At 40.6% G+C, this 18,316-nt stretch overlaps 1 protein-coding gene across 1 annotated transcript in view; it reads left to right on the forward strand.

The window, feature by feature from the left end:
• Window positions 1-17,782, forward strand: part of Dhc62B (Dynein heavy chain at 62B) — a 40,490-nt gene extending 22,708 nt beyond the window's left edge. Inside the window, exons 6-11 of the mRNA XM_073977778.1 lie at window positions 3,333-3,560; window positions 3,618-3,782; window positions 4,302-8,781; window positions 11,114-11,433; window positions 16,368-17,113; window positions 17,181-17,782. Of these exons, the coding sequence (XP_073833879.1) occupies window positions 3,333-3,560; window positions 3,618-3,782; window positions 4,302-8,781; window positions 11,114-11,433; window positions 16,368-17,113; window positions 17,181-17,664 (6,423 nt within the window). The 3' untranslated portion in view covers window positions 17,665-17,782. The remainder of the gene's footprint in view (window positions 1-3,332; window positions 3,561-3,617; window positions 3,783-4,301; window positions 8,782-11,113; window positions 11,434-16,367; window positions 17,114-17,180) is intronic.
• Window positions 17,783-18,316: the final 534 nt, after the last annotated feature.

Genomic DNA, 18,316 nt, shown 5'->3' on the forward strand with positions numbered 1-18,316 from the left:
GAGTTTTTACAGCAACAACATATTCTTTGGTCCCATTTCGAAAGGATTTGCAGCTTTCATGGTAAATCCTGAAGACCTACGAAAAAAATTTGAACGTTTGATCTGAACCTTTATACCTCAAAAATGGTAAAACCTAGCAAAATATCAATCAGCCAATCTCGTACAGAATTTTCACTGCTACAACATTTTCTTTACTCTCATTTCGAAAGGACGTGCAGTTTCCAAGCAAAGTCGTGAAAACCTAAAAAAACCCTTAAAAATGTCAACTTGAATCGCGATTTATTTAAAAAGCGCTCCGGCGATTTTTTTAGTTTTGTTGATATTTCTCATCTATGAACATTGTAGTTTCAGAATCCGCAAAAACTTCCAAGGTGTAAGCAACTTCCATTTAAATTTGTTTCAAGGGCACTGTGATTTTTGAACTAAAAAATGATTAAAGAGTGGTATTGTGTCTTCTTTGGGCCTACAAAACTTTTCCCCGGAAATGCGTCAGCATTGGTCCACGTTTTTTATTACCCACCATGGAAAGGTACGGCCCGATTTTCGGGGGTTTTCTGAGATTTATCTGGATCATCCTATAGAAATGGTTGTAATTTAATACATGTTTAGTCTTCTTTGGGCCTACTAAACTTCCCTTCAGAAATTTGTCAGCACTGGTCCATTTTTTTATATAGCCTATAGCGATTTTAGGAGTTTTCAGGATTTTAGCCGTACTCTGCTACTGAAATGGCTGATATTTAGTATTTAGTCTTATATGGGACTATAATAACTTTTCCCTTCTTATCTGTCAGTACATTTCAACGTTGTGATATAGCCACTGACATTTATGATAAGTACCAGTGTTCGAAATTTCGATCAGTCAACTTTGCACATATGTATGTAAAGTCGTGCTTAAGCACCTAAATCATCTTCTTTATATTTTGTGAAACGGTTCCATGTAGGCAATAATTCACCATGATTACTTTTTAAATTTCATTTTTTTCAAGTGAAGAATATTTTTATTTGCTGACAGATGAATACATACTAAAACTTGTTTAAAATTTGTTTACTGTTCAAAAAATCGAACACCAAGTACGAAATGGGTTAAACAGGTAAACAGAGACATACATATAGTAACATTACGAGTATCTAGGTACGCTATATGTATATTTTGGGAAATTACTATGCTCGAACCACAAGAGAATGTGCATCCAATGTCATTAAGTGGGAGCAATCGATTTGGTCCAAAATTTGAACATCGTATTATTTCATCCAGTCATGTATCAAGTCGGATACAATTTTTGTTTTTATTTACATTTTCTCTATAAATTGGGTGCAATTTAAGGGTTCATAGTGATCAAAATACTTCTCCGCCAATAGTTGTGGACATAGCTCCACGTTTTGGAATAGGCCCTAAACAACAATACCGCCCAATTCCAAGTATTGTACAACATTTTAGCTGACCAGATAAGGTTAGGTAGTATGTAATTGGTTTACGAAATGGTTAAACGGAAAGAAAACTATCTATTCCATATTAGTTCAGAATACTTCATGGTGGACGTATTTTACTTGTTTTTCATTAGGTAAGTACCCTAAATAAAGGTTTTAAAATTTTGTATGTAAAAACTATACACATCACAAAACAAAAAAGAAGTTGCCTGCCCCCCACCCTAGATTTGATCCTGGCTACGCCCCTGTCAAAGCTTATATAGAAGACGTTAAATCTACAATTATGATTTGATTGAAATAGATTTTTCTATGGGTTTCAAAAAATTAAAGGATCAATTGGACCAAAAATATTTTCTTTTCGCGATTTGTGATCAAAGTAGAGATGAAAATACTAGACTTCAAAGGAGTAAATATACTGTAAATCTTCCTCTAACTTAGTAATATACCATTTTCTTGTATGTTTTATTATAGCTTTTTTAAAAAATAAATAATGATTTTTGAAAAAAATTGGTGTCCCCAATTTAATGTTATATTTTTATAATGTAAAAGAAATTTTGCCCGGAGTCGGAGTCGAGTTATTTTTTTCGACTCAGACTCCGAATCCGACTGCAGCAAAATTGCTCGACTCCGACTCGTAGACTCCGACTCCGAAACCCTGCTCCATATAGTGCCTCCATAATCGGTCATCCACAAAAAAAAAAAACAAATATTCTTCCAGTACAGCAACAAAGGCATGTATTCGTTCCAGTACTTGATCGGGATTTACCGTGAGAGCCATCCTAATCGCTATATGGTGATGTCAGGAGGGATCTTCATGAGCTAGAAATAGAGGTCCAACATTACAAAAGAGAAACCCTAGATCAACATGCCTATTATCAAGCAGATTTGAATAGAATTTACACATATGTAGTTGCATATACCATAAACAACTATCGTGTGGATGAATCCCCATCTATCGCAGCTGTCAGCTACCACGACAAACCAGAGTAGTTTTGGGTCAATTACGCTCGGGATAGTGCAGCCGTCCAAAATCTTATAGGGCGAGGATTGATGACACCGTGAATAAAATCTGCTCAGCATACAAAACAGCCCCGAATAACACACTGCACATCTTCAACTGCCCTGCCAAACCTTATCAAATATCTCCAGTAGCTTTGAGGCTAAAACCCATCGAAGCAGCCACATTCTTTAAACTGGAGGTAGACACATATGCAGATTAAGCAGAAATGGGAACTTACAAACATTTAAAATACTGCTACAACATTACTCTTGACTTTTCGAGATCAACTTGACTGCGTACACTTCTGATGTTGTTCTGGCCCACCACTGTTCTTGAATGCAATATCGGTCAATTCCTCCTTACGTTCTGGCCCAGAACGGCTGTTAAACGGAATATCGGGCACCTTTTTATTTTGCTGTGGTCTGTGACGGCTCTTGAACTTCAGTAAATATTTTAACTACAAGTGATCTAGGACAACGATGTATCTTGCGCTCTACGAGACAATTTTTTTAACATTTCTTTATAGTTAGGATCAGGTCAAAGACGGCTCTTGAATTTTCCGAGATAATTGAAATAACTTTACTTTATTTTCCCGCTTGGTCATGTATCGAGATTGTCCGTTCTGGCTTGTCTCTAACGTTTTATACTATCGACAGTATATTCCAGTCATCAGTTTACCATCTGTATGAGGAGACGAAGATTATTCCTGTACAGCAACACAATGACATATTCTCATTGTAGTAATTGATTGTGTGTTATCGGTGTTGCCTCATACGGAAACTGCGATTGTAAAGTTACATTTTCCGAAATATAATGACGAATAACTCACGAATAGCCGTTCCGACGATGTCTATAGAAAATCTTCGAATTATTTGCTATATTTCTTTTTGTGTTTTCCTTTCAGCTGTGGACCAATGAGGAAACCATACCCGAAACAATTGGCAAGCTGGATATTTCAATGCCGCCTGAGGGACTTTTGGTGGATTATATGTATATATTCAAGCAACGAGGTTCGTGGCGTTCATGGAACGACATTGCCAAACGTCTGGAGGTGGAGGAAACATCATTGGGTGTTCAGGTGCCGACTATAGATACCGCGCGTTACATGCATTTGCTTAAAATGCACATTGAAGTAAGTTCAGATCAACAAATTTTTATTAATTTTTTTAGTAATGTGCCTCTTTTGCAGCACAAAAAGAAAATTCTGTTGGTGGGTCCAACGGGTACTGGCAAAAGCGTTTACATACAAAACTATTTGATGAACAAACTGGATGGTGAAGCCTATGAGACGGCGTTTATGACATTTACCGTGATGATATCGGCAAATCAAACACAAGACTTGTTGATTTCAAAGGTGAGTTTTGGAAATAATACAAACGTGGCGCCCAACGTGCAGCTCCAGGAAATATTTACATAATAGTAAATAATTTGGCCCCAAAGTTGTTCCTATTATTTTTATAAAAACCTTGGGCATAAGTAACTTTAAAAACTATTTAATATTAGTTGGCGCCCAACGTGGAACTCTAAAATGCCTCAAATTGATTTGCCGGCCAACAGTTTTGGGTTAATGGCATTCAAAGTTGAATTCAAATGAATTTTGGGCACGTTGGCCTAAAAATATGTGAAATTTATTTGGCGCCCAATGAGAAGCTGTATGACAATACTCTAAAATGCTTTAAATTGATTTGTCTGTCGGATATCTGTCCTGTTTTGATAATATTTACATTTTCTTTGGCACGCTTTGTCAAACTCTAAATTATATTTGAAGTGGATTGATGCCCATCTTGGGGCAATAACATATTTGAAATTATTTTGGCGCCCAACGTGAAACTTTCTAATAATACCTGAATTTTAATTTATCACTTTTTTCCAGCTACAAAAATGGAAACGTGGCATTTATGGAGCGCCTAAGGGCAAACAAACCGTACTGTTCGTAGATGACATGAGCATGCCCATGAAAGAGGAATATGGCGCCCAACCTCCTTTGGAATTGCTGAGACAATATTTCGATTATGGTCATGTTTATGATTTACGCGACAGCACCAAGGTTTTTATACACAATGTGATATTTGTCAGTGCCTGTGGTCTGCCTGGAGGCAGCCGTCAAGATGTCTATGCCCGCTTTCTGAATCACTTTAATATCTTCTCCATTGATACCTTCAGTGATGAAACGATGAACCGGATCTTTGTAAATGTTTTGCTGAATGGTTTGAGAAAGACGGGTCATGGTAGTGATGTTTTTGCTATGGCTAATGCCATAGTCTCAGCTACTCAGCATATTTATAAATTGGTGCAAACAGAGATGAGGGCCACGCCGGCCAAAAGCCACTATATTTTCAATTTGAGGGACATAGCAAGAGTTGTGACAGGTTGTTCATTGCTACGCAAGGAATCAGTGAGTGATAAGAAAATGTTTATACGCCTGTGGTATCATGAGGCAATGAGGGTATTCTATGACCGCCTCATAGATGATGATGATCGTCGTTGGATGTTCCAGAAGCTAAATGATTGTGTGGTTAAACATTTCAAAGAAAAGCTGGACGTGGCTTTGGAACAATATCACACGGAATTGCAGACTGGGGATCGCATTTTTACCATGGATGGTGCGAATCGCATATTTTTCGGTGTCTATTTTGATGAAGACTCTGTGGCGGATGAAAGACGTTATGAAGAGGTGCCCAGTCTGGAGAGTTTGTATAAATTTGCCCTCAGCAGTTTGGAGGACTACAACTCTACGAGGAGAACCAAAATGGACATAACCCTGTTCACCTTTGCCTTGCAACACTTGAATCGTATATGCCGCATCTTGTCCATAAGTGGGGCCAGTGCCTTGCTTATTGGTCTCGGAGGCTCTGGAAGGCAGTCTCTTACCAAATTGGCCGCCAACATGGTACAAACTTCATTCTTTCAACCGGAAATCACCAAGAATTATGGTCCCAATGATTGGCATGATGATCTGAAAAGTGTTCTCAAGGAGGCTGGAGGTATGGACAAACATACCGCCTTCCTTATGACAGAGAATCAAATTAAAATGGAGTTGTTTTTGCAAGATATTGATTGCCTGCTAAATCAGGGTGAGGTTCCCAATATATATGCCATTGATGAGAAGCAGGAGATATTGGAAATGGTACGTCTTGCGGCCCAGGGTGGAAATCGCAACATTGACATTTCTCCGCTGCAAGTCTTTTCGTTCTTCGTGAATCGTTGCAAAAGGAAACTGCATATTATACTCTGCCTCTCGCCTATTGGAGATAGTTTGAGGACAAGGGTAAGATTGTATCCTTCGCTCGTGAATTGCTGTACCATAGATTGGTACCAATCTTGGCCTGAGGAAGCTTTACAAATGATTGCCAAAATATCTTTGGAAAATGTCAAGGTACCCACGGAAGATATGAAACAGTCGATTGTGGAGACTTGCCAATATTTCCACACCACGGCGGGTAAGGTATCGCAAAGCTTCTGTGAGCTAACGGGTAGGCACATCTATTTGACCAATGCCTCCTTTTTGGAGCTGATACAATCATTTCAAACGGTTATGGAACGTAAGCAGAAGGAAGTAATGGGTGCCAAGTTACGTTACATTGGAGGCTTGGACACATTGGCCAGTGCGGCCGAGGCCATTGCAGTAATGCAAAATGAATTGAATGCTTTGCAACCAAAGTTGCTGGATATGGCAGAAAATTCGCGGAAAATGATGTTGGAAATTAACCGAGAAACCATTGCGGCCCAGGCAGCAGCGGAACAGGTGAAGAAAGACGAAGTGGTGGCTTCCGTACAAGCCGAGGCTGCCCAGGATTTGAAAAATGAATGTGAAAAAGATTTGGCCCAGGCCATACCTGTACTCGAAGAGGCCCTACAGGCCTTGAACACCTTGAAGCCCACCGACATTACCCTGGTCAAGTCCATGAAAAATCCTCCCTCGGTCATTAAATTGGTAATGGCGGCGGTTTGCGTCATCAAGGGCATACCCTCGGATCGCATTGCTGATCCCGCCACAGGGAAAATGGTCAATGACTATTGGGGGCCCAGTAAACGCATACTCGGGGATTTGAATTTCCTGCAATCCCTCAAAGATTTCGATAAAGACAACATCAATCCCGACATAATGAAGAAAATACGCAAAGACTTTATACCCCACAAGGATTTCAATCCCAGCATTGTGGCCAAGGCCTCAAGTGCTGCCAAGGGCCTGTGTCAATGGATAATTGCCATGGATCTGTATGATAATGTGGCCAAGATTGTGGCTCCCAAAAAGGCCAAATTGGCGGCCGCCGAAAAGGAGTATTCCGATACCATGACATTCCTCAATGAGAAGCGAGAATTGACTGCCATGTTGGAGGCCAAGGTGGCCAAGTTAAATGAAGACTTGGAAAAAGCAAACATAGAAATGAAAAGGACCCAAGATGAGGCTGATTTGTGTCAGGATAAATTGACTCGGGCCAAATCCCTCATTGATGGTTTGGGTGGTGAAAAGTCACGCTGGACCAAGGCTGCCGATGACTTGCAGATACTCTATGACCACCTGCCGGGTGACATATTGCTGTCGTGTGGCATAATTGCCTATCTTTCGGCCATGAATTATCACTTTAGGACCACCTGTGTCCAGGATTGGTATGAGAAATGTGTGGACAAGGAAATACCCGTGTCCGAGGGGTACAACATACTCAAGGCCCTGGGTGTGGAAATACAAATACAAAATTGGAACATCAATGGTCTACCCAATGACATCTTTTCCACCGAAAATGCCATAATATCGGCCAACTCAAGTCGTTATAGCTTGTTCATCGATCCCCAGGGTCAGGCCAATTATTGGCTGAAGAATATGGAACGGAAAAATCGCCTAAGCTGTGTGAAATTTAATCAGGCAAATTACATGAAGGTTATAGCCGAGGCCATGGAATATGGCTACCCGGTGATCATAGAAAACATCCTAGAAGAGCTGGAGGTCCCTTTGGATCCGATTTTACTTAAAAAGACCTTTGTGCAGGGTGGCCAAAAGTTCATTAGCCTGGGAGATAACATTGTACCGTTGCATCAAAATTTCCGCCTCTACATGACCTGTAACTTGAGGAATCCCCACTTTTTACCTGAGACCTTTAACAAGGTTACCATTATCAACTTTGCCCTGACACAAAATGCCTTGGAGGACCAACTGCTGAGCATTGTGGTGGCCAAGGAAAGGCCAGATTTACAGGAATTGAGAATGACTCTCACCGCCGAGGCTGCGAAAAACAAATCCGCCCTCATTGATGCAGAGAACATGATTTTGAAAACTCTTACTAGTTCGGAGGGAGATATTTTGGAAAATGAGGGAGCCATACAGATACTGGGAGAATCTCAAACCCTTTCTACCGACATTGCCGCCAAGCAGGAAGCCTCTGTGGAAACCACATCGAAAATTGAGGCTTTCCGTTTGAACTACAAACCGGTTGCCATCCACTCCTCCATATTGTACTACTCCATCACAGATCTTCCCAACATTGATCCCATGTATCAGTTCTCCCTGAGTTGGTACATCAATCTCTATGTCTATTCCATAGAGACAGCCAATAAATCCAAAGATTTGCCGAGGCGCATTAAATTCCTGGTGGATGCGGTTAGCAAGAATCTCTACAACACGGTGTGCCGTTCAATTTTTGAAAAGGATAAGCTGCTGTTCTCCTTTATACTTTGCACTCGGATCTTATTGGGCAACAATCAAATACAAATGCGCCACTTGTCTCATCTTCTCACCACGGCCAAAGAATCCACAAGTCAAATTCCCAATCCCGATCCTAGTTGGATAAATGAAAACATTTGGTCGAACATTGTACGCCTAGAAGAATTTCCTGAACTCAAGGGCATTGTCAGCTCCTTTAGAAGCAATCCCTCGGCCTGGAAAATGATTTACGACCACGCCGAGCCTGAGTTACAACCCCTACCCGATGGTTGGCAGAATCGCACAACACGTATGGAAAAAATCATTGTTTTGAAATGTCTACGACCCGACAAGGTGTTTTTGGCCATACGTAACTTTATTGCCGCTGAAATAGGAGCACAATTTGTTACACCTCCAGAATTTGATATTAGCAAATCGTACATAGAATCGACGGCTCTTACACCTTTGATTTTTATACTTTCCCCCGGTGCAGATCCTTTGGGGTCGTTGCTTTCGTTTGCCGAGAAAATGGGCCATGATGAAAATTTCCAAAGCATCTCCTTGGGTCAGGGCCAGGGGCCCATTGCCCAGAATCTAATTAAGAATGCCCAGGAGCTGGGTCATTGGGTGTGTTTGCAGAATTGCCACTTGGCCGCCTCATGGATGCCAAAACTGGAGTACTTGTGGGAGAATATGGATACCTTCAACACATCACGTAAGTAGATAACGTCGAATTTTTTCGAAGAATTAAAATCCGTTCACGAACGAACTAGTTCAGTTGAACGATTCGCTGGAAACAGCAACCGAACTAGGTCGGTCAAATTCGTTCATTATTGTTCATTAAAAGAGCGAACGACAATAATAGGTCTGTCTGGTTATCTTAAAACTTGTAACAATTTGTACCAATTTTTGCTGGAAGTCGTCCGTTAACACAAAAAGCCAGCAAAAGAGAGCGAATCGAGATAGACATTTTGACAGTTCTTTTACTGAGAGTTTGCAAATTCTTGCTGGACAAATTTCTTCTAGCAAGCACTTGTAACTCTTCTTCTTCCTGAAAACAATCAATCAGCTGTTTTTAATTATTCGGTGATTTATGTTTGTGAAAATTAAAAACAATTTTATTGTGGAAATGCAAGCCTAATTGTATTGTTTCTTCGGAGAACAAAGTTGCATTGTGGAAAATTCCTTTTTGGGTAATTCTTCTTTTTATACCCTCAGCCTTTAGGCTAAGGAGGGTATATACACTTTGAAATAATGGTTTTAGACCACAAGTATGTTTGGACGAAATGTGTTTCAGACAATTTTGAGTCGATCTAGCCATGTCCGTCCGTCTGTCTGTCCTGCGGGCTGGAGCGCACGATAACTCTCGAACGGATGAACCGATTCGGTTAAAATTTTGGCTTTCGTAATATTTTGCCCAAACTTAGTTTAAGTTCGAAGATGACCTACATCGGTCCACTCCTTCCGGTACCTCCCCCACAAAAGTTCGAAAATGTTCGGAAAGTTTGTGCGCACGATAACTCTTTAAGGGAGTGACCGATTTGGTCCATACTTTGTATAGCGTAAACTTTCTACCAGAGTAATATGAGGTTCCAATATGGTCTCAATAGGTCCACTCCTTCGGGTACCTTCCACACAAAATTTCGGAAAAGTTCAATTTAGGACCATCTCACGAATCGCTTTGATTTTTATTTTAGCAACTTGTATTCACTGTCCTCCATACAACGGTACAAGTTTCATCAGGGGCAAGTCCACACTTCCTGAGAAAATAGCCTGAAAGTTGCAAAAACCCCTATTACACCGTGTGAGGTGGTTGGAGCCTAAGATAACTCTCGAACGGATCTGCCGATTAGGTCCAAAATATGGCCTTAGTTATATTTTGTCCAAACATAGTTTAATTTTGAAGATAAGCCATATTGGTCCACCCCTTCAGGTACTTCCCCCACAAAAGTTCAAAAATGTTCGGAAAAATTGTTCGTACGGTAACTCTTGAAGGGAGTGGCCGAATTGGTCTATACTTTACACATCCTAATATATCTACCAGATATAGATCAGGTTCAAATATGGACTATATTTGTTCACTCCATCCGGTACCTCCCAAACAAAATTTCGGATAAGTTCACTTTATGACCTAATATCGAATCACTTTGATTTTTGTTGAAGCAACTTGCATTCGCTGCCTCAATTACGATGGTAAAAGTATTTTTTTCAGGGGCAAGTCCATACTTCTTGAGCAAACAGCCCGAAGGGTGTAAAAACCCCATTGGCACCATATGTAGTGGCTGGAGATCCACTTCCATAATGGTCAATGTCGATCCATTCCTTTTAGTATCCCCTCCGCAAAACTTTTGATCTTTAATTAGGAATAAATTTTTAAATTAATTAAATTCTTGTCGGTTCAAATGCCCAAAATGTTTAAAACCCCCTAAATACTTACGTATTTTGGGAAAAAATTGTTTCAATATACACAGGCTGAGGGTATATTTCTGTCGGCAAAGCCGACTGATACTTTTTTACTTGTTTATTTTAAATAAAATCCAACATTTTTGCTTCCTTTTTTTTCCTTTATTGGCGGACAAATTGTTCTGTTTTGGAAAGTCAGCTGATCGCTTGCTGGTTTTTGCTGGGAAGGTGTCTGTTTACTTTTTACACTTTTCTTGCAAAAGAGAATAAAAACTCCTTACTCTCTAAGAAAGTTCTTGCTGGACAATTCTTGGGAAAGTGACCAGGCAGACCTTATCATTCTATTCTATTTACATACCTTTAAATGAACTCGACAGCAAACGCGTTAAATTTTGGTGTATGAGATAAAAGAGAAATGATGTTGAGATTATCTTATGTTACCGCAACTATGATCATCTACTGAACCAAACGATCGAACTAAAAAGACAGCGGTCGAACTAAAAGAACGACCTAGTTCACTTCATATCGTAATGCTTTCAAAACGAAACTGACAGCTTAGCTGACTCATTAAATTCCTTTATATCGGCGACAAGCCTGTTTTTTTAATTTCTAAATTTATTGAGAATTTCTTCTTCTTTATTCAGCTTCCTTCCGCTTGTGGTTAACCAGCTATCCGACACCACAATTCCCGGTGGCATTGCTGCAAAATGGTGTAAAAATGACAAATGAACCTCCAACCGGCCTAAAAGAGAACATCATGCGTTCGTATAATTCCGAGCCGATAAACGATCCAACATTTTATACTGGAGTGGGTAAACAGGATCGTGCATTCACCCGCCTGCTGTTCGGTATATGTTTCTTTCATGCTGTTGTCCAGGAACGTCGCAAATACGGTCCATTAGGTTGGAACATATCGTATGGCTTTAATGAATCCGATTTACAAATATCGGTGTTGCAATTGAGTGTAAGTATGGGAATGAGAGGTACTATTTATACCCGCAGAGGGTGTATACACTTTGATACGTCTGAAAATGTCTCTCATCGAAATAATGGTTTGAGACCCCAAGTATGTTTGGAAGAAATCGGTTTCGGAATCATCTGTCGGTATGTCTGGCATGTAGACGCGATAATCCTCCAACGCATCAACCTATTTCCGAACATTGCACATCGTAATATTTTGGCCAAACTTAGTTTAAGTTGAATGATCGATCATATCGGTCAAATTCTTCGGGTACCTTCTATAAAAAAAAAAATCATAATGCTTCCCTAATATGTTGCACACATTGTGGGTTATCATGAACGGCAATTCCCCGTGAATTTTTTCACTTTCTCCCTTAAGTTGCAACGGCGAAAAGACGAAACTCACGGGGAAATTTCATTCATGATAACTCTAATGGGGAGAAACCGATTTGGAGCAAACTTTGCGCATCGCAATAATTCTTCCGGACATAGTTCTGGTTTGAATATGGATTATCTAGGTCCCCATCGACGAGTGCCTCCCAATAAAAAATTTAAGTGTTTTTCGCAAAATGCAGTTTAAGAACATGTCTCGTATCGTATTGAAGTTTTTGCCTCAGGTTGTCCTTGCGGCACTCATTACAACAGTACTTTTTTTCTCTTTCCTTCGCGTATGTTACATTTGTATTGTACAGTTATAGGCTGAGGGTACTAAACTTTCTGCAAAATAGACTAATTGTTTTTGCTCGTTTCTGGAAAGTCATAACCGTCTGGTCTTGGGGGACTCATCATGAGTTGTGGCATTTGGTCCTCGGTGCTAGTTGAGCTGATCTAGGTTTTGCAATGAGGCCGCCCCTACCAGACTTAGCGGAGTATGTCACAGTTCGTCAGACAAAACCATTGTGCCAGCTGTTCTGACAAATGACGTCACTTGGCAATTCGTGGTTTCTCTTGGATCAGACAATCTCCCAATAATTGTCTCCATCAGTAGACCGCCCGATTTTATCACCTCTGAACGCCGCACTATCGTCAATCATGGAAAGGCTAATTGGCGAATTTAATAACCGCATCAGATATCTGCAGCCGCTCGCCATGTACATGCTGGTCGAAAACCCCAGGTTAGACCAATCTTCTTAGCAGAGTCGACGAGATTAGCAATTGAGCGTGCTGAACATCGTCGTACCAACCCCACTGACCCCAGAATCAATGAGCTGACACTGGAAGTTAATAGGTTCGTCGGTGAGCATAAACGGAACAAATGTTAACCAGCAACCAATCTGAAAAGAATGCAACATTGGAGCCGGAATAAGTGAATTATGGGCAACGGTTAAGTCACTCTCAAACCCTGGAAAGAAAGAACGTAACGTTTGGCGACATTATGCTGACTGATTCGAAAAGGTGCGCAAGTTATTTCAATCGACAGTTTGTCGAGCAGTCGATCTCTTCCTGACTAGGACGAACCACTACAATTTACAAAGGATGATGTTGGGAATGTTATGAGGAACGTTGAGCCCTGTTGGAATCTCCATGGTAATCTCACTAAAGTTCTCAACCTTCCGATATCGCTTTCGTCCTCTGCAGCGTCAGAAACATCTATCCAGTTGCCGATCAACAGCGCAGCACGCCATCTCCCCACATATCAGTCAACCAGACCACGCTGTGTGACAGAACACTGATGGTGGCGCTTGACTTATTAATAACCCTTTCCACAGTCAAGCACTCTACGTTGTTTGAGGTATCGAGCAGACAACCACCCGGTCAAGTTTGAAATGTTGTATAATCTATTAAATGTGTGGACGCCAGTCTTGTGTGAGATTTAGGAAAGATAAGTCCAAGCCCCGTGGAGTGAAAGAGGGAGTTCCCCAGGATGGGGTAATGTCTCCGGAACTGTTTAACCTCCACCTCTTCTGTATTCATCCCCTGCAGACGGCATTGAGATCGTAACGTATGCGGATGATTGTACGATCTTGGCGTCAGGTAACTTTCCTAATGTCATTTGTGAAAGTCTGAACTCCTATTTAACCGATCTTACCACCTTTTTAGCGCGAGAAACATGCAAATATCCGCCTAAACATAGGAAGTAGTTTCAGGGGGGCTTCTTTGCCGTCTGGAGGGAGAGGAATGCTGGAAAAGTAGATGTTAATTATCCAACGATTTATTTATGGAGGGAAAGAGGTTTGCTCGTCGTCCTCAAAGAGTGTGGCCACCTAAAAATCCATGGTGCTATCAGTAGTGTCGTAAGCTAAACCTTGTCGTCAATAGCAACAAAAAGGCCCAAGGAAAAATCTCGGGAGAAGAGGAGAGAGGATAAGCGTAACCATGACAACAATTAATAGACTGAAGAACAATAAGTCAGTCGAACAGTTCAAGACCGGTGTCGATATTCTGAAATATGGCTGGAGTAAGGAAGAATCAACGATTGGAACCTGAGTCTTCTAAGTCTCGTGTATCGACTTCGACATAATAGGTCCATGGAAAGACCTAATTGAAGATGATATCTCAAAACATGGATCCAAAGCTAGAGAAATAAAGTAAAAATAGGAGCGTTTATAAAGCTACTCTTAGTACGGCTAATGGAATAAAGGGTCACTTTGGATGTTTTAGTGTTTCATATGCGACATCGCCTATCCAAGTGGTTGAAGTACCTCCTCGACAAGGAAGATATTTTATGCGTCGCAATGCTCTTCTTTCCTCTGGTAATTCTAGTAGTTCTTGGCGAAAATTCACTCGCGCATCCCTTCGGGTAAGTCATCTTGATACCAGGGTTCCGATTGCAACGCTTCAGCTGATCTAGCCACTTTGTCCCCTGTTGGTCATCGACCAACCTGAAGATTTTTGTTGCCAGTCGTTAGGGTTGATTCGGCGAAGCTCGTTACTTTCATTTGCTGGTGCCGCTGCATATGTTGAAATATTTATTTTCACTTCGAGTATTCTATCGGCAAGCATAACTCAGCCATAAAAACCCAAATAAGAATGAAACAAATAAAAACAAGAATCTCATTGTTGGTGTACATACACAAAAAAACAACGAAGATAAAACCATCCTGTCATACAAACAAAACTCACAATTGTTTTTCACCACGGCTTCGAATACCGAGAGAAGAGGATAAAATTGTCGAAGAAAAGAGAAAAATATTGTCCCGTCGACAAAAACAATTTTTGGATGTAACAAAAAACAATTGTTGAAATTGACAAAAACGATTATTGGAGTCACAATACTACATACGGAATCTAACAATCTATTTACAATACATATTTTGCTCTTCGAATATTGTTGGATCAATCATATTTTTTTCTCTGCATGTGGTGAGAGTGATGATGGCCAAAGAAACCCTTGTCCCAATGCGAATTGAGGCGGCTGCATCTTCCGGATCGTAACTGGGCTGAAACCACTCGTGTTTGCCTTGGCAGCTGGCGTTCTTCTGCTGAGGCGGATCTCAGTACTGCCTGTGCGACTGCATCAGTGTAAATGCTATCCATGCATGCCTGCTAGGCTCGTTGGTCTAAATGTTCTCGATTGCACCTTTGGACCTCTATCTTTAGATCATGAAGATCTCCCCTGGCGTGCCTGGGTGGGAGAAGCCTGTCAATTAAATGTGTTGATGCACCGGTAAAACCTTCACCCCTCATGAAGATAGTCCACTGATGTCACGAGAAGGCACCCTTATGCAGTCCTCAGGACGGCATTTTGGCAGGTTTGAATATTCTTCAACTGCGTAGTGCTAACATTTGCATACAACGCTGGCGCAGCATATCTTACCACATACCGACGTATTGCTTTGTAAGAGGTGTACAAGGTGTCTTTGTCAATACCCCAAGTGCTGCCGGCCAACGACTTGAGGACCTTGTTCCTACTTCTGATCTTATCGCAAATAGCTGTGCCTTGGGGTAGTTAGTGGTCCGAATAAGTACAAACAACATCGACCAATATGTTCAGTGGAAGCCGTCCAAGTGGTGATTAGTGGGGCAGTGGATTTAGCGGCGGATATTTTCATATTCCTCGGATGGAAGAGCTGTATTAGGTCAGCTTTGTCGGATCGGATTTTGATTAGCTATATAGGTTTCGAAATCGGCCAAATATGCATATTAGAGCTATATCATAATCAGATCCGATTTTCTCAAATGTTGTGGCATTCGTTTTTAGCCACAACAATGAACTGGTCAATTTTTTCATCGATTGGACCACAATTGCGGCCTTTTTGTAAAAATGCACCTTTGGCCCCCTACAAATTGCTATGGAAACAAATATCGCTCGGACTTGTTAGGTTTTTGGATAAAATAAAAAGAAAATTAGGTGGTAGAAGACCCAAAAAAAATTTGTTGGTCGCCCTAATGTAGCCCTATCACATATGTCATCGACGATATGACAAAACGCCAAAATTGTACAATCATCCGCATACATTATGATTTCTGTGGAAGGTGGAAGTTAAACAGTTCCGGAGATATCACCCCGCCTTGTGGAACTCCCTGTTTCACTCTACGGGTTTTGGATTTCTTGTTCCTGAATTTCACTGGAATCTTCACATATATTTGATTATCCAACGTTTTAAACACGGCTGGAGATTAGTCTTCTCTATATCCTCGAACAGCTTGGCAAGGTTGACTCTATAGAAGGTATTTGATAGGTCAAGTGCCACCATGACTGTTCGGTTGCACGGCCTAGAGGTGTCGAAGTCTTTGGCAACGTCCAGGGCAACAGTAATAACATGTACAGTTGCCTGAAGACTATTCATGATATAACAGGAGAATACTGCCAGGATGTCTCAGCAAATGCTTTCATTTCCATTACCCGATTGATGTGATTTAAGAAAAAACTCAAACAAGAATCATACATTCGTTCACATCTATTAAATCAATATAATTTCACGCAGTCTCACATTATCCTGCCTTATATTTAGCAGCTAGAAAAAAACCATCTAATATTAATATTCTTCCTTCCAGATGCTCCTCAATCAATATGACCATGTACCCTATGATGCCATTGGCTATCTAACGGCAGAATGTAATTATGGTGGTCGTGTTACAGATACCTGGGATCGTCGTGCCATAGTTACCATACTAGCCGATTATGTCAACCCCGAAGTGGTGAGCGATAATCGCTATAAATTTGCCATAGACGACAGTTTCACAGTGCCACGGAAAACAGAACATCGTGAAATTCTACGTTATGTTGATGAACATTATCCCAGTTTGGCGGCCCCCGAGGTGTATGGTCTGCATGCCAATTCAGGCATAACACGAGATTTACAAACTACAAAAACCCTAATCGATTCAATGATTTTGATATTGGGTAGTGAGGTTACCTCGGGTGGTGGTGGTACACAAAATGCCGATCAACAGCTGTTGGAAACGGTAAAGGAAATTGTTACCAATATGCCCGCGAATATGGATGTTGAGGGAGCTAAGAAAAAATATCCTGTGGATTATAATGAATCAATGAATACCGTTATTACACAGGAAATGGAAAGATTTTTGAAGTTGCAAATGGAAATAAGGACTTCGTGTCGTGATATCGAACAAGCTGTGCATGGTATTATTGTTATGACTCCGGAGTTGGAGGGGGTTATAAATGCCATAAAACTAAATCGCATACCCGGCAAATGGATGAAGAAATCTTATCCAAGTTTAAAACCGCTGGCATCGTATATTCAGGATTTGTTTAAAAGGCTCAAGTGGTTGCATGATTGGTAAGTTGGGTGAATTTTATGATTTCAGATTTTTTAATGATAGATTTTCTCTCTTTTTTGCCCCTAGGCACCACAACAACAAACCTCCCACCTTTTGGATATCCGGCTTCTTTTTCACCCAAGCTTTTCTGACGGGAGCAATGCAAAATTATGCCCGAAAATATAAAATACCCATAGACACATTGACTTTTGATCATCAGGTATTGGATGAGGAATACCGTGATCAACCGCCCGATGATGGAGTCTATATCAATGGCCTCTTTTTGGAAGGTGCCCGTTGGAATTGGCAAGAGAAGGTGTTGGATGAACAACTACCCAAGGTGTTGATATATCCAATGCCTGCGATATATTTAATACCCACCACAATTTATGATCTCAAAGAGGGTAATCGTTATAAAAGTCCTCTTTACAAGACTGCCGAACGTAAGGGAACCCTGTCTACCACGGGTCATTCCACGAATTATGTTATTCCTGTGTTTTTGAATACCAAGATTAAACCATCGCATTGGGTAAAACGTAGTGCTGCCCTGATATGTCAAACAAGTGATTAGAGAGGAAGAGAAAGAGAGACTGAAGAATCGAAAATTATATATCCAACTATATTTTATACATAACCTTAAAAAATACACATATGAGTATATACATATATTTTCAAATTACTGCTTCAAATAATGTATTTAATTACTATTTAATGGGTATTTTTAGAGGGCTATTAGACGACTTTACATACATCTCCGAAGCAACAAAGGAGATTTCTCTCACATCAAATTGTATACCCGATGAATATTAGCTCAATGATATGGGACCTACTTTTGATCGTCGAGTCCGAACTGTGTGTCTTACAACATCACTTGTAGTCAAACTTGTCATGGCTGAAATACTCAGAAAATATTAACCGACATTACGCTTAAAGGATTTGCACTGCCGAAAACTTTTGAGCCTTTCGTCGACTAAGTTGATTAGTGGACTAATGCAATAAGAGTTATATTGGTGTTTTCTGAGCCAGAACATGTCAAAATATTAAATTAATCAGGGAATAAAGCTAATCAAAATTCCACGGTTGAACTGCCGAAGTGCATCGCATTTCAGGTCAGGTCAATTTAATGTCAGCCGCAGTGTTATTGAGTCAGACTCTATGAGTCGGAGTCGAGCAATTTCGCTGCCACTTCGACTCCTCTCAACCTAATATCCAAAAATATACAA

The sequence above is a fragment of the Musca autumnalis genome, unplaced genomic scaffold, assembly GCF_047663935.1.
Source record: "Musca autumnalis isolate F117 unplaced genomic scaffold, ASM4766393v1 scaffold_3, whole genome shotgun sequence".
Lineage (NCBI taxonomy): Eukaryota > Metazoa > Arthropoda > Insecta > Diptera > Muscidae > Musca > Musca autumnalis.